The sequence below is a fragment of the Synchiropus splendidus genome, chromosome 7, assembly GCF_027744825.2.
Source record: "Synchiropus splendidus isolate RoL2022-P1 chromosome 7, RoL_Sspl_1.0, whole genome shotgun sequence".
Lineage (NCBI taxonomy): Eukaryota > Metazoa > Chordata > Actinopteri > Syngnathiformes > Callionymidae > Synchiropus > Synchiropus splendidus.
The window spans coordinates 14,767,674-14,794,458 of record NC_071340.1 but is presented as its reverse complement, the minus strand read 5'-3'; the positions used below and the strand labels follow the sequence as shown (position 1 = coordinate 14,794,458).

Genomic DNA, 26,785 nt, shown 5'->3' with positions numbered 1-26,785 from the left:
AGTTAGATTGGATGTCTTTTACAACACCAAACACATTTCGCTTGCCAAATACACGGACCGGTCCCTGGGAAACAAAGTGCTGATACATTGTTTTATAGTCTACCTGCCATCCCACCTGCATCTCGACGTCACCAAGGAAACGCTCGATCTTAAACACACGCCAATCTGCGAACAAATGTTCGAAATATACGTGTTCTCTAGGGAATGATATACGTTTTAAGAGCTATGAATTGTCGAAATAGTTCTTTACAAAAATTATGTCTTTGAAATCATACACGCCGTCTCCTGTCTGAACGATGCTCGTGAGTGTTATTTATAATAATATTTATAATAAACGGTGATATTTATTATTATTACATCCAGTAGATGGTGCAAGAGGTGAAGCGAAAAACAGTCCGGAAGACGAGCGTAAACAGAAGTTTCAGGTGACAAGAAAGACACGACAAGATTTCATTACATTTACCATTTAATATATATTTGATATCAACTCATCGCCTCTGATTGCTTTACAATGCATTTCTGGAATCCGGTGATGACAAAACAAATCTGATATACAAAACAAGGATTTGCGAGTATAAACGAGAATAAATAAATAATAAATATGTTGCAGCAAATAAATACGTTTAAAATCTGACAAAGGCATAGCTTCTGTGCTTTGTTGTAGAGAGCAGGACAAAAGCCGAGACCCGCTTCATGAAGTGGCCCAACAGTGGCAGTGAGGGTTTCCAGTTGCTTTTCAATCCCTTCTGTTTATTGGATTGAGATTTCTGGGTTGGGAAAATTCGGGTCACCAACGTTGTGGCTCTTTTTCTTGACTTAACAATTTAAGGGTTAATTATTGGTCACTAGCAGCCTGATTTCAAGTGCACTCTCCTCTTGAACCAGTCAAGATGGCTCCACTTGCACAACTATTAAAAGAGGAACACTTTTTTTGGGTTGGCTTTGATCCACACCTGGTGATCCAAATGGTCTGGAGACGTGGAGGGGAGAGACAGTAGAGGTGAAGGAGCCAGCGAGAAGGAGAAGAGGAAGGCAACCAATGAGGACCATGGGTGAGATAAAGGAGGAGGAGATGAAGAATGTCAACATGAACAATATAGTTCAGGTTGTGTCTTTAGTCTTCAACTTTGCTAGAAAAAATATCCATGAAATCACTTTAAAATCATCTGCAATGTTAAAGAACTGCCACCACTTTAACCCTTTAATTGCCAGATTGATTACTATTTGTCATTTTAAAGCAGCTTTTCAGATGTGGACATCTTCACTGATTCAAGAGGCGAGAGACTAAAACTGTATTTTCAGGAGGTGCTCAGGAACCTTTGGCAGAGACTGTACAACTATAAAGGCGGAGCACACATTCGGCAGGAAGCTTAATGCATTGTGACTGAAAATAAACATTTTTTAATGCCATGTGAAATATACTGGAAGCATTCAAAACCAAGGTCAGCTTTCTGGGATTTGTTTCCCCCCTCACAATCGTTGCACTAACGTCTTACGAGATGATGAAATGTCGGTCGTGAGAACGTCTCTCTGTGACTCATTCTTCCGTCAGACAAGTAAAAGGGACATAACTTGTGCAATAGGAACATAATCGGCACGACACGGTCACACATACAGAGGAACGGACGAGGCAGCTTCAGGACGACAACACTGCTGATAGTAAATCACAGACCAAATACTGAAATAGATTCTAAAGTTTCTGCTTGCATTCGTACTACAAATCACAATATCGGCTTTAAAAGGACACCGGGCTATATCTTGAAATAGTATCAGTCTTAGCTAGTAAAATAGTAACAGCAAAGTTTTCCTCACAAATATAGTTCTGAATGTATCTTCTTCTTTTGGCTTGAAAGGTTAAAATAGTAAGTGCACTCTGATTAAGATCGACACTTTGGGGATTTGTAAAGACATTTAAGACACTTTTCCTGTAACACCTTGCAAGTGAGGACAAATATACCCACGTTTTTTTTCTATCAGTCGACAACACAGACGGCAGAGGGGCTACACTCAGTAAGGCTCATAGCAGCAAAGGTGTGTTGGTGTGTGGGCTTGTTTATCCTACTTTGTGGGGACCAATTCTTGACATAACACTGTCCTTCTGAGGACCGTATGACTTTGTGAGGACAGTTGGCTGCACCCCACGAGGTTAAGCCTCAATTTGAGGATGAAGTCTTCAAAACAACTGTGTCATTTTATTTGGGTTTAAGTTTGGTTCAGAGTTCCTGTTAAGATTATCCATTTCCTTTGGATGGTCAGGTTTAAGGAGGAAGGCTGAGGAAAGAGTTATGGCAGTGAGAAACCTCACATGTGCCCACAAGGATAGAAATACAAGTATGTGTGTGTATACACATGTTCATATCCTTGTGTGGACCAAGACACTAATCTTGTGAGGACATTTTGGCTGGTCCTCATGAGGTTTTGAGGGTTAAAACGTCAAAATACCTGGGTCATTATGAAAGTTTAGTTAAGGGCGGTTAAGGTTAGCCACTTGTTTGTGAGTGGTCCTCACAAAGATAAGAGATACAAACGTGTGTGTGTGTGTGCTGCTACAGATGTTTACATGTGACTTGGAAGAAAAAGAAGGCGCCATCACTTGTTCTCGATCAGGATCTGAACCTTACACACCAGATCTCTGGCCAGCGTCAGAATCTGGTTGATGTTGTGATGTTCGGCCATTTCTGAAGAGCAGAAGACAAGAGAAAGTGAGGGACGTTAGTGGAGGTCCAGAACCTCAGAGGGCCCTCTAAAGACTCACCGTTGAAGAACTTGATGATGTCGGTGAAGTCCATGTTGTTCTCCAGGATGATGTCCCTGTAGATCTCCACGAGAGCCAAGGCGATGAAGAGGACGAAGTGACTGGACGAGGCAAACTTGGCCGCCCAGATGGTTTCCCACACAGCGAACACGTCATCATAGACCAGCTCTGAAACAGATACACAAGTGCTCCAGAATAGCATCAAGCTTTTCAATGTTGGTTTGTTTCCAAACACCTCTCTTGAAGTCCAAGAGGAACCAGCGGTAGCAGAAGTAGAAGTGGGTGTAGTCTCCGTTCTGGTGCATAAGCTCAAAGAGCTCCGAGTCCAGGATCTGTGCAAAGAGCAGGAAGAGTTGTTGGACTGAAATACAACTCCTGTGGTGCGACGTCTCACCTGGATCAGCGAGCGCATGTTAGCAAAGTGGGTATCCATAGCTCCTCCATGTGGGAAGTTTTGATTCATTCTCTTCATGAGCTGAGTGAAACAGCTGAAGGCCAAGGCCTCTGGAGGAACCAGCAGAGCGGAAGCATGAGCCAGACAGCGAGTGGGAAGCTATTTTGCCTCCTCTCAGCATTGGTAGTAAAAATACCCCACCGTGTCAGAAGGGTCTTGACTCACCATCATCCAGAATAACCAGCAGCGGGGCCAGAAGGTCACACATTCCCTGCACGTAGCCGATGTCCAGGTTCTTCCAGATGTAGCTGCAGATGCAACGTTGAGCATGTCTCTTGTCAAGGCTACGCATGCTATTGTTGCTTTACCTGCACATTATGTTGCGTAGCTTTTCCAGGTTGGCAGGAGTGAAGTACCAGTAGTTCCTGTCACAGCGCTGGACGTCTTTATCGATGCGATGCAGGTTCAAAGTGTACAGGTCCAGAAGGTCTTGCTGGAACAAAAGACTAAGATCAGTCGTGCTGCGCCTGACATGAAAGAGTCAAAGCTCTGGTGCGTACAGAGTAGGTGCCACCAGCCTGACACGTCGCCTCGCTCCCCATCTCTGGCTCATCAGACAAGACGGACTCTGTACCATCTGGACTGAGGTTCTCCTGCTGCCTGGCTTCAGCGTCCTCTGACAGTGGGTCTGCATGTCCCTTCCTGCTCCAAGGCACCATGGAAACTTTGGCTCTGGGGATCTCTTCCATCTCTATCGCGGAAGGAGACTCGTCTGACTCAGTGGTGGCCTCATTCGTCTGAGAAGAACAGAAGGCTTCTGCAGGAACTAAAATGTTCTTCTCTCCATCAGGTCTGGACGGATCAATCCCCTCATCAGGGGTCTTCACTCTTTGGTGTTTGTCCGTCAACAGAACACCTTCCACCATCCCCTCCACTTTTGGTTCCGGTTCACTTCCCTCCACTGCATCTCCTTCTTCAGACTGCTTTGTGTCACAATCATTCAGTTTCACAGTGGGACCTGCATCCTGAGAAGGTTTGCCGGGAAGAGCCGCCAGCCTCGCGGTGGTGTCGGTGACGGCGCTGTCCTCGGTGCTGAGCGAGCCGTCCGACACTCCGGAGGTGACAGAGAAATTTCGAGAGGAAGGGTGTCCAGAATCTGGAGAGCTGACGCCATTCTGGACCGCACCGTTTGGTAACTTGGGCACCTGTTTGACCTCCTCCATCTTGGACTCGGTCTCTATCTGGTCCACCTCCTCCACGGACTCAAACACCTGAAAGAAGAAGCCAGAGGGAAGCAGGCTAGTCCAGGGGAAGGGTTGGAAGGAAGTGAAGAACTAGTAGGAGAGAGTGCAGGGGCGGTGACAAGGGCTTTTAACCAGACCACACACACACACACATCTGGATGAGAACTTCACAGAGTGTCTCTGATACCTGTGTGCTGCCACTGGAATCGCTCTGCAGATGAGCCAGACTCGGCCGGTCGGAGCTCTGAGAGGACTGGAGGACAGCCAAACACTCAGTTTTAACATTCTGGCTTTACATATGCAATAACAGCAATCAGCCAAAAGATTATGACCGCCTGCCAATAATACACTTCAGGTTGCCTCCACAGTCATCAGTTAGAGTCCAAACAGCATTTCACATTGACCTGTACTGTGTGCTTTACAAACCAAGTCGATGTGAGCGATAGACTTGCCACACAAATGTTGGCGCACCTCATTACTGACGGTTGAGTCATGATGGGTCATCATTTGGCTGCAGCTGTCCATACTGGCGGCAAAGGAGCATTTAGCGAGCGCCACGGCGTGCTGCTCCTTCTCACGCTGGCGGATGATCTCCTCACAACTCTGCCACTCGCTCATGGTTTGCTGGTACGACTCTCGGACGCGCTCGTCCACCTAAGACGCAGAAGGTCACAGGTGTTTCTATTCATGGGGAATTTCACCAGCAGTGTGAAAGGAACGCACCTCTTTCCTCTCTGCTTCAGACATCCCAAACTGATAGTGACCCAGGAGGAACGGCCATACGTCCTTACGCAGTGACGGCTCCACCCCGCCGAAATACACCAGGCGAAGAAGCTCCTGCTCCTCGTAGGACTGTCGAATAATGAACATTATAGCTCGAGCTTCGAATGACAGGTGATTGCCAAGGCAACCATTCTTCTTTGTCTTTCGGTCCCTCGGGGGTTGCCATGACTCCTTAGCCTTCCTAGCTCATCCCCCTAAACAAACCTGTCCTCCATAGCCTCCTAGATCACATCCATGAACCTCAGTGCTTGTCTTACTTATCATGTCTAAACCCAGTCCAACATGCTCCCCGTCTCTCCTCTGTGAGTCGGCTCCCTCTTCATGAGCTGTCCCTCAGCTATGCTCGCTTCTAAGCATCCCAGCTTGGAGAAACACCAAAGAGCAATGTGGCAGCTTTTGTAGCACTCGCCCTTTTCATGTAGTTTAGCTCATTAATTTAGGCTTGAACCCACAGAGTAAAAGCTCCTTCCATTTAATGGAACGTTATTTCCTCATACTTGAATGATTAGAGGGGAAAAAAAGGAAATATATTTAATGAGTTTATTACGATTAATTAATTACAACATTATTACTATTAATTAATTACAACAAAAATTACAAAAAAAATAATTTAATTTAATTTACACAGCACCTTTGTAAGTGCAGGAGTTCCTGGTCCACTGATCACACTGATGCACAAGACACGTGGCAGCTAGGATGATAACAACAACAAACATGGAGGAATCCTTGAACAAAAGCAGACAAAAGCATCTGTTTGCTTTTGTACAGGGATGTTTTTACACAGTGGCCAGGGTTTCCACTACTCTGAATGTACTTGAAATTCTTATACAATTGAAATTCATATACAAATATTTTCAAGACATTAAAAGAGCTTCAGTTTAAATAGAGTGATATAAAAACTTGAATATAGGCACCATCGTGATTTGTTGTGCTGCTGTCAAACTGATGCAAAATAAACAATATTTTGTTGTATGTATTGTATGTATGGGTCCATCATTTGATTCAGTAATATGCCAAGTTCATTCCAATTGAAAAATGTAGCTTCTTGAGGCAAATTTTCTTATACCATTAAACACAAATCATCAACTAGATTATTTTTTTTATCAAATCCCACCCCTAATTTAAATATCTTAACACATGGGAAAGCACTACAGGAGCCCTTTAAGTGTTTTTCCTTAAGTGACCTGTTGTGCATACGGCAAAGATACACAACGGTCACAGAGGCCTCCGTTTAATCTAGCTATCATGGGTGAGATCACACTGCTGTAATACAGGAAAAACATAGAATACAACAAGTGTCAGTGAAGGCAGCAGCATGTAGAGATAGTAGCATGATGAAATCACCTGCCAGGCTCTTAATCGTCTTTCAGGCTCACTGTTGCAGAACTAACACCACGCGCCGCATGATTGGTTGACCAGTCGGTGCTGAAGTGGAAAGTGTGTGTCGCTTACTGAGCAGTCCTGCAGGAACATCTGCCACACATCAGCCGTGAGTCCTTTGTACGCATCACTGGGAGCATCAGGTGCCACAATGGTGTGATTGACAAGGGCGGAGAGGTGTGTGCGCACCGTGGATAGGTGACGGCAGTAAGCCAGCCCTGTGGGTCAGTTATGTATTAATAAGACTGTATAATACTCTGACTATTCTCTATGTGGAAGTATGTTGCTTCAGTAAACTGGACACCTACATCCATAGAAGGCTCGAGAGATGATCTGGTACTTCATGTTGTCGCAGAGCATCTTCAGCGGCGTCCTGCAGAGGCACAGGGTGAAGATGTTTCCTAACATGGCTAATCGCATCAACATGCTAATATGAGTGATGCGCTGTTATATGAAACTGCTGTCTCCTCGTTCATCATCTCATTTCCCCAGCTCACTCCCACAGGGGGTGAAACGAGTTTCTTTAGTAGAATTGCATCACAATTCTACAGTCCAAATGCAATACAAGAGATCTTAAAAGCATCCGACATGATGTGAGTTTAAATGAAAGAAGCAAACTGAACAGCCAAAAAAGGAAGGGAGTTTTCAAGAGCAGTGAACACTCAGAACGTAAAGTGACACAGCTCACCTTTCGTGGTTGCACCCTTTTGGGACCAGACCTTCAGAAAAGCTTCCTGGGGAACAGGATGAACATGAGGACTTCCTGAGAGTGGGGTGCCACATTGTTACGCCCTGATCCATCAGGTCTGGGGGAGTCACTGGGGACACACATCACATACACTTAAATCCTGCCACAAATACAGGTCAATAGATCTAAATTAATATCTATTTGAATTTCTGTATTTAGCTGATCATTTCCACTGACACGGGGAGAATCTACTAATATTGACCTACACCTATTTTATCAATATAGACTGTATAATATCAGTGGCTGCAATGAGCTGATTGTACAGCAAGTGGCAGTAGCATCACAGCGCTCCACACTGGCAGAGTGAAGCCCAAAGAAGAGGCTCCAGCAGCGAAGCCCATTCTGGTGAATGAAAAACCTTGAAAACGTTGGCATTCTTTGACACCACAGTCATATGAAATAGATTTACATGTAGTTTGTGTAGTACTTGTTATAGTAATAATGACATTAGAATGTTGGTAAATACCACCAAAATGAAATCACATCACATTTCCAGTTTTATAAAATGTACTTGCCTGTTTGGGAGGTAAACACACATACAGAAAAGGGGAAAGTGAAGTGAGTAAATAAACATAGGCTAATACTCTCTATTTTGTCTCAATGACGTCGCTTGAAAAAGCATTTTAAGAAATATTAAGACTCTATAGCTGCCTTAACTTGATTCCACTTCTCTTTATTTAAGTTTATCAGGTGCATTTACTCTTAATGTTTCTCTTCCAATTCATTTCTCAGGAGACGAGTCTCTCACCGAATTCTGACTGGCTGTTTGGGAAGAGGATGCGGAAGACATAGTCAGTGGCCTCGTCCTCCTCTTTATCTGAGACAGAGTCCAAGGAGCCAGATCCCTGAGGAACCCTCTTCTTTAGTTTAGGAAACACCTTTCCCTGCAACGAGATGAAAACTCAGAGCGTGAGCTGGGATGTATTTATAGGAAGTGTGGGTGGTCTTCATGGGAGTGTTGGCTGCACTGTCAAAGCTCTCCTCCACCAAAGACGTCCGTCTGATGTGGCACGGCAGAATTAGCCTGCAGCTCCACGCTCATCATTAGCATCACTTTAACTGCAAGCAGGCACATTCCCCCCCCAAGCAGATGTCATTTTTATTGATTTATTGATGGCGTAACACAGATTTAGATGTCTTCCTTCTCTCCACAGTGGACCATCATGCAGTGGCTCAGTGTAATTCATAGTATAACCATTTGCAGATGACTTTAATTAGTTAATGGCTGATTCATCGTGATTCCTTTCCCCTAAATATATTTTAAGAGCTTTGCTGATAACACTTTTTTTCTATGTGAATGTGATTGAAGTAGTACAGTAGCACCAGTTTTTCAGATACTACACCCATGTTTCAGCTGATTCAATCAATTGTGTAATGATGTGTTTAAATGCTGGTGCGCTGACCTTCCCCCTCTGAGACCAAAGCGGAGGATCCAGCTGGCCGTGAGGAAGAAGGCCGTTTTCAAGACAGGAGAGAAACTGGAGCAGATGGCCTCCTCTGGGGAAGCGCAGGGGAGGTCGCTGTATTCCATCCTTACTAACCAACACCACTGTCCCCCCGCTGTCGACTGCAGCAGACATAAATTGAAAAGAGTCAGTTTATAGAGGGTTGACAAGCTTTTAAACCTTATTCAAGACTCACTCTGTTGATGACAGTGTAGGTAGACTATATCTTCTAGAGGGATGGTCATGGCGTAGTCCCAGTAAACGCTGGAAACAGTAAAACATGTCAGCAACCCAGACTAGTTAGGTTTTCTTTAGGTCATTTTACATTTCACATTTTGTTTTATTCCAGTCCCCTTGGCATTCAAAACACCTGAGTTATCATTGCATAACATAATTTTTCATGTTTAAAACACACTTTATCTTTAAAATCTAGTCAGAATTTAAGTTCTTCTCTGATCTTATGTACATTTTTTTTATTTTTAAAACTTTTTGGGAGTGAAGTGAAATACACCAAGGAATCAACTCCCTCTCTGACCTAGACGGACATAAAACATTTTAAAATACAGGTGTAAAACGCAGGGTCTTGAATGGATGACAGTTACTAATCCTGACTTAGATCACCCATCTGAAATGAAGATGTTACAGATCAGAAGCTTATCCTGGAAAGAAATCTTGACTGAACCAAGAACCAACAGCAAGATGACATATGAAAACAGGATAAAGAAAATTTAAAACAAAGAAAAGCATTTTTTTTAACTTTATGTTTCAACTGGATGCAACGACAAACTGGCACCGCCCATGGGTGGCTAACAAAATTGCACAGAGCTCATACAAGTATCAGGTTTTACAACCTCTGTTGCGCTATGGTAACATCTCCTTCCCAGCGAATGCGTCAGATTATCGATTATAGCCGGAGCAACATCAGTGTTCTCTCTTCAACGCGGGGCAGAAGTATACATAGCTGCCAGCTGATACTTCTGAGACCATCGTCTGTTCAATACATCCCACACTTGATCGATGCGTGACTTGACTGGTGAATAGATTTAAAAGGACAGAGGTTGTTCTCGTTTCTGGGAATTGTGAGGAGACCTTTGAAATGAGTCATCCTGCTTCTGCATGATGACAAAGCCATGAAAAGTTCCACTAAAGCAGATGGTTGTATTTGCCTCTAACTTTTGTGCACGTTGTCTTCTAGTTTCAGTTTTCAATAATGTGCTCTTATAGATGCATGTTGTCTAAACAACTTCAAATCATCATTAAATAATAATTATTGTTACAAATTGCTATTATTGTCATGACTCCGCTTTTATTTTGGTTCCTTGAGTCCTGTTTTTCTTTCTCCCTCCTTTCTTCCTGTTCCTGTGGCACACGGCTGCAGCCAATCCTCCCCGATCACCTGTGTATAAGAGCACCTGGACTCCAGCAACGTGTGCCAGATCGTCTCCTCTTGTTCCCGTGGTAAATTGGCTCACCTCATTCGTTCTCTCTTTCTGTGCGCTAGCTAGCTTATTTTGATGAATCTGTCTGAAACCCTGGTGCCTGAGTTAGTGTTTTGTTTCTTCCTCTGTTTCCGCGTGTTTCCTGATTTGTTTTGTGATTGACTATCTCTGTTCATGGTGCTTTTGTCTCTCTCTGTTTCCAGACTTAAGTTCGTTTGATTCTCCCGGTTCGGTGACGCTTTCTGTTGGACTTATTGTCGTTTATGGACTTCTGCCGGTTTGGTGACTCTTTGATTTTGGACATTCTGACTTCGCTTTGTTTCTCCCGGTTCGGTGACGCTTTCTGTTCAGGCTTTATTGTTGTGAATAAAGTATTGTATTTGACTTGCTCCAGCCTCCTGTGACTTTCATCCCTGCACTTGGGTCCCACTCGACGTCTTGACCCGTAACAATTATGTTATTGCAGAACAATACAATTATACCCAACAAAATGTATTATACTTTAATATTGTTTTTGCTACGCAGTATAATTTTCTAATCTCTACAGCACATGGTCTCAGGTTTAAAATCTTACACTGAAATAAACAATCCCATTTCATCATTTTCTTTAACGTAATAACTATCACTTAAGAAACTATCACTTCAGATTTTACTTACTCTAGCAACATTTGGAAAATTGCAATGTTGAAAGTTGTTTTATGATTGTTTTATAAACATGACACTTTCATTTACTGTACACATTGTGTGATGTTTATCTTTTATCCTTTCCACCCATCCATCCTTATCCAAGGGGCTGCCACTGAACCAAAGACATGCCAGGAGTCACTGGAGAGACACCCTGACAAGGCGCCACAAAGGTTGAGACCAGAAGTAAGTAGAATGTAGATGGACAGGTAAATCCAGACCTTTGCCTTTCGGCTCAGCTCGTACTCAATCTTAAAACGGAAGAACAAGCCTCCTCATGGCTGAAGATGCTGAACAGATTCGTCTGTCAATCCCATGCTCCAACCTCAGCCCACTCATGAGAACAAGACAGCATGATATCTGACCTCCTCCAGGGGACGGAACTCTAACCATCCTAGACACTTTCTCTTCTATAATATTCTCCCAAACCCACTAGAAACAAAATATTGCACCTGCTGGGGTATTAAACACCATGGTGAGGGGTAAATTGATCCAGATTTTAGTGCACTGAATGCTTTACTTTAAGAACATAAATAGAACAGACGACACCAGACACAGCTGCAGTATGAAGCAACGGTGGCTCAAGGAACACACACATAACACTATCATCTCATTAGAAGACGATCTGGCAGCCAGAGAGTCAATAAGCACCTGAGGCTTCTGCTGAGCAGAAAATAAGCTTCAAAAGATCAGCAGAGACCCCAAGCGACACATAAACACTGCATTATTCAGAATGTTTCATCAACAGCAGATACAAGTATTATGTCTTCAAGACATATTGAATTGGTTTTTCGTGTATTAATCTTTCATACCTGCGCTCATATTCCAGGTCGCCGACTGACCCGTTCATGAGCTGGTTTGGGGTCCACTTTAATTTCATGCTCTCAGCGGCCTGGTGCAAGGAGAGGTACCCCGGAATGGCCTCCATATCGTCTCTCTGAAATGATCCAAACAAACACTGCATTGGATGAATGGCTGGGCGAAAGACAACAAAGGAAAAAAAGACAGAATTTGAGCTCATTACATACTTAAGGTTTGTTTACAATCTGCAGTTGAAATGAGAATAAACAGTTTGGGCGAATTAACTTCACCCATCAACAAACGGTGAACCGAAGAGATTCAAACAAATAACTCCATTATATTCAACATCATCCTGAGTCATCCTCCATTAGTGCTGCTTTGTGCGATGCAATATTCAAGCTTCAAGGAAAGGAAAGGAAACATCTGTAATTATACTTGTTAATATATCCAGAGAAAAGGTCTGGATTTGCTGAAGGCTGAGCAGCTTCTCCAACATGTACTGTAGACTGGCAATGAATCTGCATTCATGACTCAGCTGCTGCCTCGCAGCGCAGACTGTCAGCAATGGATTTAAATAGATTATATGATAAAATATTGTTTTTTGGACTTCTTATGAAGAGGGTCCGACGTGGCTAGACGCACAGACTTGCTAAATAAGGCAGCACAAGGCAGTTTCAATTAACTACAGGGGGATCTGACTCTTTTTGGGACACTATAAATACTCAATTTGGGTCTATAATGGGTATGAAAGTCATTACTGGTTGAACAAGGACGTTGTTTTTGCCAAAAAGGAGAGTCGCTCTGTTGTTTTGATGAAGTGACTCCACATATTCCCGGGCAGATGGTGAAGGAGACGGACGCTCATCCATGCTGCTGCTGGAGTGACGCTTCTGGATCTGCAACATAAACACAGAAGATCAGCAGGAGCTTCTTTTAACACAAACTGGATGAAGACAAAAATATTGCATATTTCAGCCACATAATTTTGATTGAGCTTATTCAACACTTCCCATGTGGCGGTGCCACAAGTCAGTTTCCTCTACCTTAACCTTTCCTGTGCATCATTTTCAGGTTTCCTTCTTCACGTCCACATACCCAAGTCTCATAATAATAGTAATATTTATTATTATTTTACATTTAATAAGCACATCTTTCTCTCATCTTATTAGCGATACATAACACTTCATGTGATACATAACGCAGGAAACTAAAAAAGTCTTTTGAACATTCATAATTTTTCTGGGGGTTGAATTGAGCACATCATCACATATTACAGCATGCAAAATGTGTGTCAGCAATGAACTTGAATCTAGTGGAACATTCAGAATGAAACAAAGTGAATGCACTTTATTTGAATGGCTTGTGCACAGCACTGATTACATTTTGGCTAATGGCCACGCTGTGTGCTTTTTTTGTGTGGGATACTGTGAGTAAACAAACCTAACAGCACAATCACCCTCCAACTGCACTTCATGGTCCTTATCAGCAACATTCAGAATCCTTTCAGTACACTCAAGTCCAGACAGAATGATCAAAGCACACTTTTTATTTGCTTCTAAATTGCTACTTGTGTAATTGTCATCAACTGAGGTCTGACATCATTGTTTCGTCAGGCCTCGTGGTTGAAGATGAGAAGATGCTGAGTCAATCTCAATGTTGTTCTAATACCTACACACAATGCCGGTCTCTTGGTGGGAGAATCCTGCCTGCAGTGGCCTCCGTGGATTCGATGCCGTTGCACCAACTCATCAGCTGACGGGTCGGTCCAGAAGTGGTCTGCAGTCTTCATCTTGGTGTACTCCAAAGCACAAGGTCCAACTGATGACATCAAGGGCAGAAAGTTCAGACCACTCCTTTGTAATTCCCCAAAAATGTGAAATGATTACCCAACAAAGAAGCTAGGATGGGTCCGTCCACGGGATCCATCAGAAAAGCCTCCTTCTCGTAGTATTTACTGAAAAAAAACAACACAGAACATTAAACAGATCTTCAATGACGAACTCCATTTGTAAGGTCAATAGTTCCCTGGAATACCTGCTGTTCTCCACCAAGTAGTGGACAATCTTGTCAAGCACTTTCTCAAACAGAGCCGTTCGTATCCAGAGGTTTTTGTAGGCCTGAGGCGTGAGACTTGGCAGACGAGGCAGCTTCCGGAGACTGTCTTGACTCTGTAGACTCTGGCTTCGCCTGCAGGGACACAACAAATACACATTCTGAGCATGAAGAATGAGAAATGACACCTCTTTTAAGCATCAATTTTAGCGTGTGATTGTAAGAAACACTTGCCACACAACTGCCACAAACCTTTTCCATCCCTCCCCTTTTTACAGTAAATTTTGGAAATCTAATGTGCTAATCTGTGGTCCGAAAAAGGAACCAACACAAATGTAAGTCTTTTATTGCTCCAACAGGCATCAAACCACAGTGACAATTATTGACGTCGGTTGACTCAACACGGCATCACACATACTAAGATACACCCTTCAACAACCCGCAATCTCAATATCGTGATATTGGGATCGTGATACGTAATATGTTCATATCGTGAACATATTATTGCTGTTGTCACCGAAATAACCAACTTTAATGTGTTTTATTTCAACACATAGATACTGTAATGTTTAAAGCTCATTTGCAAGAGACTTGTCGGTGGCCAAGTGGTGACTTTTAGTGACCCTGATGCGATAGGTGGCCGGTCCGAATCTGGTCTAAGACCTTTAAATTTCATGCATGAAACTGATGAGAGAACTTTTTTTTTTCTCCAGAATCTAAGACTGAAAAAGGGGCTCTTTTATTATTACGAAAAAGAGGGAAAGGGCTGGTGCTGCAGCACCACTAGGGTGCTATTTGTGCTATCGATAGCAAAGCAGCTCCATTTTTTTAATGATGAAAAAAATTTACTGTCCCTTCCCAGTTTTTTTTTCACAATTATTGATCCAGTCATCGCCTAACTAAAAAGGTTTTCAACCCGAACAGATTGTTTCAGCTGTGCCCACTTGTTATAAACAACAAATCTGTTTGGTTTTAAACCAAGAAAAGATTAGTGCAATGCTATGAAATTGTCATCTCTCATTAAGTATCATACTACAATCCAAAAACAAGAACAATGAATGTGTAGTGTCCCTGTGAGAGCATTGGTTCTGGATATAACTACCAGATTTGCTTATTGTAGCAGAACATTGACGGGTAAAGTGATTAAATAATTATGAAGGGAAAAATGCTGTGACTCAAATTATGCTTAGATTGGTTGGCTAATAAAACTGGTCTGAACACAGATCACACGGACAGGAAAAGCTTCTCTTACTTGGTCTCTATGATCTGCTCCAGCTCTTGGGCCTTTCTGCACAGTTCCTCAGCCGGAGTGAAGCTCTTCCCCACCTTCATGAAGAGAGCCGCTATCTTGTTGCTACGCAAGAAACCTGCAGCTCGCCGCTTCAGACCGTGGAGCACGCACGCCTCCACTGCAGCTGTTGAGACACCAAAAGTGAAAACACAACAATGGAACTAATGCTGAGCCTGAAGTGAGGTGAAACAGAAGCAGCGAAATTATCAGCACATTTGATCTCCATCAAATAAAATAATGTCTTTAATTCTCTCAAGTAACGATCATTCAACCATTTGACTCCACAGCAAACCCAAGACGGCAAAGTCATTCCCGCCAGTGGTGTAATATTCTTCATGTTCGAGGCCTCTGGTCGGGTTGCTGCACACTGAACTGAATACCAAAGAGGAAGCATTTCGCTGTTGAAGTCAGAGTACATAGTCACCACAGTGTTTTTAGTGTTTTCAGTACATTTGCACAGATGACGCTTGCTTAAAGTGCATGTTTTTCTAGCGAAACAAAATGTTTTGTGTGAAAAAGAAAGAGTCAGAAATATGATAGACGTGCAGTACTATCTGGCTCAACATGATAAACTTGTTTTTTAAGTTCAGTTTATTATTCTCAGAAAGTTGACGACAAACTGGGCACATTAGTTTGAACACTCTCTCTGACAACTGATACAACACATATAACGACTGCATATGACTGCTCATTTCTTCAATTGTGTCCAGTGGACTCGGTCGGTGTCTTAATGACACACTTGCTACATCATTCTCTGATGCGGAAAAACACAGTTCTTCCTACGTGGCGGAGCCTGGAGCCGTGTTGACATTTGTGTTCTCTTCCAGGAGTAATCCTGTGATTCTGTTCACATGGGGTCAATGGGAAGGCTGGGGTTGCCACAGCAACTCCAGATGATCGAGAGATTGGGCTCCAGGAGAACAAGCAGAGGGAGGGGCAGCCACGACTCAACCACATTATGGCATCTCTCTCTGTCTATCAACCTCCCTCCTTCAAACATTTTCACCTCTTCTATCATCACGCCTTTCTTTTCTCACCTCACAAAGTAACTAAACAGCTACGGTTAGTCTTCCAGTTTAATGCTTCTGCAACATGTATCGGATCTTCTCCTCTCTTTATCTTCCACCGTCCAACATAATTACCAGAGAAAGAAGCTAAATGTCAGAACATTAAAAGGTCTTCGGTGTTCATCCAACACATCCTTTCAGTTTTGTACAAACTGTCCTCCTACGTGCAAATTAGCAAGTAATAATTTCAAAATGCTCATTTCAACTGCTGGACTAAATTCCTGACTGTGTTTGTAATGAATGAGCAAATTAATCTTTTGTTATAAACCAACGTTAATGCTTCACGCTGTATCCAAAAGCTTCTCCACCAAGATATTTGGGATTTTATGTGCTTTCATCCCTGGTCATGAGCGACTTTTCCCACTATGATCGACAATTGCTTTTCATATTTTATCTTTTAATATAGATCAAACTAAACAGTAATTCTTCTCCCTTATATAAAGGAACATGACAGTTCCATCTCCTCTGGACACAATTTTGTAAAAATGCAAGTAGGAATACTTTAAGCTGGACATTTGATAGACGTTCACTGTGACACCTACTGCTCCTATTTACCTGAATTTCATACCATAACACATTAAATTGGGACTTAACTAATGTTATGGGCTCAAGAAGCAAAACATATATATAGAACATAAGCCTTCACAACAACAGGAAGGTTTGTTGGACAGCCCAACAATTTATTAAATATACTAATAAAGTAATATATAGTGAAGCCAAAAAAATATAAGCGTTACATTCTTTTTGCTTATTAGTTATTTTAATTTTAAATCATATTTGATGGCTTACCACAAAATACATTTTACCTTTAAACGAACAACACATTTTCATTTTATCGTGCTGCAGTTCTTCTCACCTCTCACCACGAGCTAAGACACAGAAAACGTGGCTTAATGAAATGACTAAGCCATACCTTGGTGGAGGAACTGCATGTTCTGTATCGGTGCTTTGAAACTACAATATGCTTTGCTCTCAAGTGGGATCCACAGTTTATTGTGTAAATGTTTCATTCAGAGATGAGTCTGCCTGAAGCCCGACCGTATTGATTTGATAATACATCAATCCAGGGTGTATGAAGTAGCCTGGATTAGCTCCAGGGACCCTCCACCCTCCTCCGGATAGACATGGAAGATGAACGAGTGAATAAGAGTTGGCATGAGCCACTTCCTTCAACTGCATTTCCAACCAGCTCAGTGTAGCAAATATGTCCGCCACTAATTGCTCCCTGGTGAGATGAACCATCTCTGCCATGGTCCAGACGCTCCGTGAGTGAACATTTCGCAGCTGAAGAAGATGAGAAGTAACGGGGACCACTGTGAGCATCAAGGGGGGGGCGAACACGTGGCAGAACAGAGGGTGAAGAGAGACTCTGAAGTAAATGTCCCTCTGGAGTGATGAGTTTGACGGACACGCTGACCACAGATTATGGAACATAAAAAGCAACAGGCTCATGTTAAATGAGGCACTAGCAAACGCTTCGCAGCAACTAAAATGAAGCCTGCAGCAAAGCAACTAAGCTCAGTTCAATAGCGATGTCTCATTTCACACTGCTAATGTTTTAAACAGTGTTTTAATCTGCTGCTTTAACAACCTCAGTTTGTTTATAGTCATTGATCCGACAAATCAACTGTGATTTTCACCCCGCCACACTTCATCTATAATTCATACCTTACGGTTGCTGCACGGCTGTTTCTGAGACAGATTTGCAAATATTCATCAACAAATAGAACAAGAGGCACGCTCCTATATTGCCAAAGCTTTCAGACAAGATCATCACTGAGAACTGAAGGGAACAGTTGAAAGTTCTTTTAATGGTACATAGACACAAAGTAGCTTCCCTAGTGTTGCCATGGCGATGAAGGACTGCGAGTCCAAATTCCAAGCAGAGCTTTTGAATAAAAGCATAAGGATTTAAGGGATCAAGAACTAGTAGCATTAACATTGAATATAAACACAGTTCCTGTGGACTGTTCTCATGCAGTGGTGACTACAATATTCTCTTATGTTCATGAAAAAGAGTCACGGGTTGTTGAGTACCACACATGGGGAATGAATGTTGGTCTCATCAGTGTCTCATATCAGGTGTTCAGAATCCTTTTGGCACTACGATTGAATGTGTTTCTGAATCTGGGCGTGAGGGCCTGAATGGATGGGATTTTTCTAGAAGTACAGGTGGGATCGAGGATGCTTGAAGTGATGCTTCTGGCAATGGAGATGTCCGACAGAGAGGTCAGTCCAGCCTGAGAGCAGCTCCCATATCACACCAAGATGTGCTGGATCAAGGACGCTCTCTGCACAAACATCTATCCCATTTTAAAAAGTAAAGTACTGTTGTACCTTTCCACAAGGGCATTGGTTACAGTGCTCCATGTGAGCCTCATATTATTACAATGTTCCAGTAAAACTGCCTTTGCTTCACCCTCTGAAAACAGGGTTTTGCTTGCGCCCTTCAAAATGAATCCCAGCTCTGTCAAAAGAGCCCTACAGTGTCATGATTATGCATGGACCGCAAACGCATGAAGGACAACTTCAGGCCAAATGTAACACAGGCTTATATTGTGCTTTCCCTTCCAATTGTCTAGCTCTTTCTAATACTGGCAACATCAGATTGTTATGTGCAAATGGACTTGGACACTAGAATATGACTCACCGACATTTACATTGCTGTCAGAGTTTGGGTTGGAAGAGGCCATCTGAGGTGTGAACTTCTGGATGTAGGAGGAGTGTGACAGTGAATACACCTCCATTCATGGCGAAGAACCACACTTGTGAAGTTTATTTGCCTTTTATCTGCGGTTCATTATGTTCTCGTCTTCTATTGTTACCTCCATTCTGCACCACATCACTTTGTTTACATCACCTACTGTACATTGGCTTGAAAAGGATCAATTTGTTGTTTCAAATTTCCCCAGGTTGGATTGCAAATGATCGAAGATCATGAGCCAAACCATTTAGCTTCTTCAACAATATTGCACTTCAGATACATTTACTCCTGCTGCAGGAAAGTGGATTTTCCTGGGCATTTTTACCGTAATTGTTTTTTAACTGAAATAATAAGACGAGAGATGAGCAAACAAATTGCTCTGCATCGTAGCCAGTTTTGCTAATATTGGATAATAAAGGTTTGAATGCAAGATAATTTGTCACCTGAGAGGCCCATGTGGGAAATGCATGCGCACACAGTATGATTAAAGACCTGCACAGCGTGATTCAGATTCAGCCGGTGCTGGAACAAATATCACAGAGAATATGAAAGAAATTAATTCTGGTTAATGAACACCCAGTCACACTTTAGGATCCACACGATGGAGGAACCTCAGCTATCACCTTGCAAATTCACATTTTGAGTCCATTTAAATTGAGCAAACACTTCTTTTGGTTAATAATGTTTGATGTTCCATAATACAATAACAGCCATAAACAGATCCGTATCAAATTGAATTGCCTAAAAAACCTTTACACACAGGTGAATGACTTTTAATGATGACGTTGAGCCAGACCATGAAGAGAACCTCTTTTTGGAAACGAAAAACAAGACCAAACTGAGAAGAAATACGCTTCAGTTGTCAAGACAAACCTTCATCTGGTCAATCACATGACCACAGCGAAAGTTACATAAAACAGTTTCACCATGCCCCACATTCACAACATCAAAATTCTAAATGACTTCTCGGTAATAAAAAAGCTGACCCTTCAGTTCCAAGCCCACAGGGACTGAAGAGGAGCTCAGTGTTCCAGGATAAGAACCTTCCATATTTCAGGACTGCTTCCAGAACTGACATTAATTAACAGATCTGCATCCAGAGTTCAACCACAGTTCATGCTTCCCGCTGTGACACTCATTAGCTTTCTCTTATAATCTAATGAGGCCAACTCACCTCGCGCACCCGGGCTTTTCTGCTGACACCTGGATTCATTCTGCGACTTCACACCGATCGAAACAACTCAAATTCTAAACATATACATGAGTTCAGATCATTGAAATATTTTTCAGTCCGTATTATTCACTATGGTAGTACAATCTGTCATATTGTAGCAGAACATTGCCTCCACATTTGAGCTCGACAGACAGGTCAGCGTGTCCCCTTCTCTGAAATCTGGATGATCACCACAATCACGCATCTTTCTAAGACCTTCAAAAGATAATCGCCCACACACTTGACTAACTGACACAACTGCTTAAATCAGTCCTTTCTTTTCAGGCAACAGCTGTTCTATTATGCAGCAGCCAGGCTTTGATAGGAAGTCCCTTAAAACACTCAGATGCATTCTCAACATTAAATCTAATCTCATCTACATGGCTGCTGTCGTGGCTGGATTTCGATCACCTATGAAAGAGGTTTGTCATGTAATTGACTGCAATAAATTTCAATGATAAGCCACTGAAGATGCTTCCAACAACAAATGTGTGCCATAGAAAGTTGTTTACTTACCACAAAAGGACACAATATGGCTGCTGTCTTCATGAACAAATTTCCTGGTGACTGCTTCCTCCATAATCTGCTTCACCTGTCAAACACACAGCAGATGCTAGATGACTCATTCATTAATGTCTCTCGGCAGTTTCACCCGTGGTGTGTGAGCAGCTTGTCGCTGACAGGGTAATTGAGTGATAAATGCGTTTCAGAGAATAATTACAAGATGTGAAGGGGATGGAAATATTTAAGAAAGCCTGCAGCATCAGGATGACGCGTGGCTTAACCTGAGGAAAGAATATTCATGAATGTACTGGATGAGTCATTGTTTCTTTTCCTGACAGTGACGACTAGAAAGTGGGGAGGCATCTTTGGAAGTAGTGACAATTGAACCTGTCAGGTGGCACGCCAGGTGCTAAACTCAAGTGCTGGGGGCCAAATCGGGCGCTCCTGGTCATTTATTGTGGCTCACAGGAGTTTAAGGTTATCACGCTGAAGACTCCAATTCGGTGTTATGCACTTGTTTGAGATCATCTTATTCTACAACAAACAAGAGGATCAGAAGTTTGGGCCTGTCAAACCTCTCTCGAGTGCTTAAGCATTTTGACCCCTTACTCTAAGACTTCACCCAGGAGATTTCCCCAGTGTGAGGGGAGTTTTCCCGCTATTTTCTGTCAAGTGTGATTCACACTAACAGCACTCCATCACTGGCAGTCGAGGATGACTCTGCCTAGCAAGACAGTCCAACAGTAAAGAACCGGAAAGGATGTACAACACTGTTCTCCGAAGACTCCCTTGATCTCCAACTGGGGAGCGGCCTCGGATGAAATTTAGCCCCCCCCATTCCATCAGACAAACTCAAGACTCAGATTTTTGAACAGAAACAGCCCAAAGCCCGTTCAAACACAAACTCTTGACTCAAAATTAAATTCAGTAGTACTGACCTGGAATGCACTAAATACTATTGACATTACAACCCATGGGGGTCACGTTTTTAGATCAATCTTTACCACTCCACAGCAAGTGAAAATAATAACATTCAAGGAGAACAATAGGTAGGAATTTAAGGAGAAAAACCAGCCCGTCTTTCTTGTTGTGATTCAGTGTCGAACCCCATTATGCTACGAATACGCCTTTAGTTGGTTCGGCAACTTGTATCGTGTCAAAAACTTTGGCCCAGCATGACTGCATCTGACACCCCTGCTTCACTTGAACATATATCCCAGTGACTATTTGCAGATCACATTTGTGTTTGTGGTTATTTAACTGTATGTCATAAGTGTGCTAACACAGGATTGCTAACTCAAAGGTGCTTAAAAGGTAATCCCCTTTAAGTAAATCCAAGTAAAGTCTAAAAAGTCTTCCAGCCAGACGCTCATTGATGAAAGTGTCAAGTCCAGCACTGGATCATTCATCTCAAAAAACACCTAAACTTTCAATGAGGAGGAACAGCATTCTACTTTGAGCCTCACATTCCACCCTTTAAATAATAATTTATTTATGATTCATGACTTATTTTGTTTTGTCTGATTTCAGATAAAAAAATAGACATCAATGGGCTCTTCTCACACACAACACATTTATCAACGTCACCAATCAGATCATAGTCACACAGGCATGAACCCCATTTTTCTCACGCTCACTCTCCCTGTGTTGTTAATTATTTCCCTAACATCAAGTCACTTCCCCTCAGAGAGGCACATTTCTCATCTCCCTAATCTGGGTGACTGATTTGTTCTCAGAGGAATCGGAGACATCAACGTGTCTAAGCACAGACAACCTGCAGGTTACTTTGGTAACGGCATGTGTTGCACAGTGGATGAGTCCCACCTAAGAGGACGCATCAACACTGGCTCTTCAGCTAGTAATATCCAGACACACTTGTGCTCTTATCAAGAGGAACGTCAGCCAGGAAAACATTCATTGTACCGTCACAAACAAAGCACTCACAATCGCTTGAACCACGAAAAATAAATAAATAAACCTCTGTAAATGTAGAGGAAGTGACAAGTAATGTGCACCTCTAATGATGAGCTGCTGCAGCCTGAGGGGCTCATCGAGAGTGATAAAGTAGCTTTTGAGTATTCCAATTAGCTGTGTAATAGCAGAGTGAAGACAGTCAAGCTGGGAAAAACACATCCAGTAATGTTTCTCTATCATTCATGCAGGCCACAGAGAACTTGAGGTCTAGCCACACTAAGTCAGCCATCATCTTTAATTTGAGGAAAAGAGGTTAAACAAGATAAATATAAATAATAATTTCTCCATTCTCCTTCAGCCAGACTGAGTTTGGGTTGTTGAAACTGTGTTGGGGGACCCACATATATAATATGAACCGATGATTAACAGCAGTTAAGTAGATCTATAGAAATAAAACCGCAACAAACACACAGACAACACCAGTTAGCAAGTGAATGTGTTCTGTGTCGCTCCAGGAGACTGTCTACTCATCGTTTCTTGAGCTGTGATTCTTAAGACTAAATGGTCCTCAGACAAAATGGTGGAAAGCAGTCTGGATTCAAGAATCACTGCAAGGCAACAACCAGTCAGTAATGCAATAACAACTTACAGGGTTATTTCAATAAAAGACCCAAACCAAGAGATCAAGAGGAGGGTCAGAACACAATACATGAATGTAAAGAATCTACTTTTATCTGGTCCCATGCAGGTGACAAGAAATATTCATATATATGAGAAATACCCTGCAAGTTCTTCCAACTATGGAGCCTTTTTACAGGTAAACAGATGGCAACCATTTGAGAATATTCTCACCTTCAGTACAAATTAGATTAAAGCCACAAGAAACCCCGACAAATGCATTCATAACTCTCTCTCCTTCAGCAAACAAGGGTGTGTGTTTGTTTTTAGTTGCACTTGTAAGATAGAATGGACAACAGCGGCACGGTTGAGGATCGGATCCAGGCGGGCTCACTCCAGACTAAAACTATGGTTAATCATGGATGTAATTCTGCAGGGGCAGACCTCTTGCACTTATTATAATGGCCCTCATCCAGGTACTGTACATCTGAGCAGGCAGGCAGCATATTACCAGCTGGACACTGAGAGTGCGAGAATCATGGAGGCACCATCTGATTTAACCTACGCAGCTAATAATGTTTCAGAGAATGCAATTGCTAAGGATTTTGGCTCACACATTTTGCCATTGCAATGTAAGATTTAACTCACACAAACCCAACATACTGCAAGACAGCATCAACACAAAAGAGATGGGGTCAATTACATCAAGGCTCTGTTTCTACAGATAAGACCACGACAAATGAGCTGAGATCTGCACTTAGATGTTATCTCTAGTGCAGAAAAAAGCCAAACCACGTCATCAAAAAAACAAAACCCTTATGCTGTGTCAAGTGCTTGCACATACAGTGCAGTATAACTTGTCAAATGGAAAACAATGGTGGCTTCTTCTTACTAACTGTGACTCAGAGGTGCGTAATAAATATGCAAATGACTGTATGAGACACATGGATAGGGTGGGCTGCGCTAAAATGAGCATGACTGACGGCAAACAAAAAAGACAACGTGTTAATCGATTGATGTCTGATTTTTTTTTCCTTTTTTTTTTCAGCCACAGACTTAAACTTTCACCAGCTGCTTACAGCTGAGAGGACTAGCTGTTGGTGGATGGTTCCTAGAGTATATTGAGTGTGCTCATACAGACACTGTGGGAAATGAGCGCTAACTTGGCTGAATGAAAATCAGAATTACCTGAAATATGAACCTCACTCGTGTAAAGATGGTTCGACAACAGTCTATACAACTTCCAAATATATCAATATCAATAGCTGTTTGGCTAGAATCACAGAGTATGTAATAGAATGTAAGAGAGATCAATTTTGTTTACGTATTAAAAAATATGATGCTAATGGTTTTTACAGCATTTACTTCCCACTTATGTCGTCTATGTTTTGCTATTTCACTCTTGTAAAAGGATCTTTTTTTCTGAAATTTCCATATGTTTACTAAATTGAAAGATACAATTTAAGAGCTCTAAGCGAATTTCATTTGGAAGAGAGATGCCCTAAATACACATGCCTGACTGGTGAACACATTCTCCAGCTTTTCTGTTCATTCTACATAGATATGTTTGGATGCGAGAGTGGTTCTGATGTTCCATTAATTTTCCATGAACTCTGAACTTGACTGTTACCACAGTTACCAGAGATGATAATGTGACAGAGAGGCAGCTGAACAAACCGTGCCAACATTCATATTTGCACACACACACGCACGCACGCACGCGCGCACGCACACACACTGATGCTTACACTTCTAATGCTCACGTCTGATCAACTTAACAGAAGCCAACACGCCTTATTCAGAAATTCAATTAATTCAATCATGAAACAGGTGATTGTTGTTCTTCTTTCTTTTATCCATCTCGCTTTCATTCACACTAACGTGAGTCGCCCCGAACAGGAAAACGAGAACACCCACCTCCTTTTTGACGGTGCGCAGCAGCTTCTGGCGGGTCTCTGCTTCTGCAAAACACATCACGCCTGCGTTTATCACCAGCTACGGGTTTTAAAAACACTTAAAAACAACCACAAGTGCCGTTTTCCTGCTCACCCACCTGCCATGGCTGCTGACACGGATCCCCTCCTCGGTCGCTGTGCGTGAACAGCAGCCTCCTGACAGCCGAGTGCCGCCTCACGACTCCGCCCCTCTTTATTGACACGCCCCTAAAAGAGGCGGTCAACGGCTATTAGCTGCCCCTGGTGTCAATTAAAAAGTTGCCAGAGACGCTGCATCCACATAGCACCTGCTCGCAGGTTCGCTTTATAGGAAGTTCCTGCCATGACCAGATGACGAAGAGGAGGCCGCTTAATGTGAAGATCACCATTTAATGGAGTCAGTAGCAAAATAATATGAACAAAAAATCAAAATTAAAATAACCGACCACGTCCGGGATTCGTTATTCGACACTATACAGACAGCTCTCCGTTGAGATTGTTTTAGGTAAACCCTTGAAAAGTCTTATGTTAATGATAGTGCTGTCAGATCTAATATTTAAATCTCATTTGAATCGATCAATCGCAAGTTAACTCGATTAATGCCAAATTAATCGCACATGTCTCTGTTCTGTGTAATTTGAAGGAAGAGTTTATCAAAACAAGAGTGGCGTTCTTCATGCAAACTCTTGTTTACTACAACAACTCAACATAACAGACTGTCACGAACTTCTTCAGACGCACGGAAGAGGGTGATAAACATGCTAAAAGCGCAACGTTGTTTTAATGGCCTTAGCATGAATAGATACGACGGAAAAATGGTCACACCGGTGTTGATTAAAAAATATTGCAATTTACAAAACAGATACAAAGTGGTTGAATAATTTGACATGAATCACGAGGCAACTCAGCGTTTGTGCGCTTGAGATTAGAAATCTATATTTATTCTCTATTTCTATTTATTTTTAGCTCTGATTTATACGCATGTTCCTTCTCATAGACACGAACACCAATTTAGTGTCAGGCTACCCTCTAGTGGTCAACAGGGAGAGTTACGAGTAAAAAAGTTCATTTAAATTAACTTAATTTGTTTTTTATTTGACAGTTCATAAAAAAATGTTTTGAAAATGACCCTAGGAAATATGAACGCTAAACCGTAATTACATAACGTCCCATCTGAATCACTTATTATTTTTACTTGCATTTGTTTTTAAGATCATTTGCACAGCACAAAAACTTCTTTTAAAATAACACTCAGCGGCCACGGTGAGGTAATCTTATCAGTTTATCTTTTAAGGAAGTGTTCCAACATTCAACGGAAGATGGCGCTATTATTGTTTCTTAATTCTCCAAACACTGTTAATCACTGTATTCGCATCCGCAATTTCGATATATATATATTTTGGAAAAGTCAGTCGAGGGGAGTGGGAGGCTTCAGCGAGTCGAACTGAGTTTAGCGCAGGAGTCCTGGTTACCCCTGAGGGGTGAAGCTGTCAGGTAGATCAGGTGGAGAGAGGTTGGAGTGATAACCCAGGATGACAGGTGGAGATGAACACGTCTTCAGCTTCACCATTCATCCATGATGTGGTCCAAAAATAAATAAAGAAAAACTGTTTAAAGAGTACAACAACAACAACAACAACAGCAACAATAATAGAAGAAGAAAAAGGGGGAAAAAAGCCCTGGCACTTAAAGAATTGAGATTTTGCTGTGTGATCCTTTTCAGTCTCCTGTTAGTCTCAGGATTCCCATGCTGTGATGACTCACAGCTCTGCCTCTCCACAATAATGAGGTAAATAGCATGTCCTGTTAAATGTC

At 42.2% G+C, this 26,785-nt stretch overlaps 1 protein-coding gene across 2 annotated transcripts; it reads right to left on the bottom strand.

Moving 5' to 3' along the window:
- Window positions 1-471: 471 nt before the first annotated feature.
- On the bottom strand, window positions 472-25,160 carry sgsm1a (small G protein signaling modulator 1a). 2 transcript variants are annotated; one of them, XM_053870895.1, is made up of 25 exons: window positions 25,090-25,160; window positions 24,954-24,997; window positions 20,517-20,592; window positions 14,978-15,140; window positions 13,708-13,860; window positions 13,560-13,627; window positions 13,346-13,491; window positions 12,432-12,569; window positions 11,685-11,809; window positions 8,946-9,013; window positions 8,708-8,871; window positions 8,053-8,188; window positions 7,245-7,374; window positions 6,865-6,929; window positions 6,629-6,774; window positions 5,117-5,245; window positions 4,865-5,047; window positions 4,581-4,646; window positions 3,710-4,483; window positions 3,518-3,642; window positions 3,375-3,457; window positions 3,150-3,259; window positions 2,991-3,087; window positions 2,756-2,923; window positions 472-2,678 (listed from the first exon to the last, which is right to left on the bottom strand). In XM_053870895.1, exons 1-25 carry the CDS (start codon window positions 25,094-25,096, stop codon window positions 2,590-2,592), a joined length of 3,453 nt encoding a protein of 1,150 aa, XP_053726870.1. In that variant the 5' UTR covers window positions 25,097-25,160; the 3' UTR covers window positions 472-2,589. The 2 variants fall into 2 exon arrangements, with proteins under 2 accessions (XP_053726870.1, XP_053726871.1); XM_053870896.1 differs by having other exon boundaries at window positions 3,710-4,420.
- Between the last annotated feature and the right edge of the window lie 1,625 nt (window positions 25,161-26,785).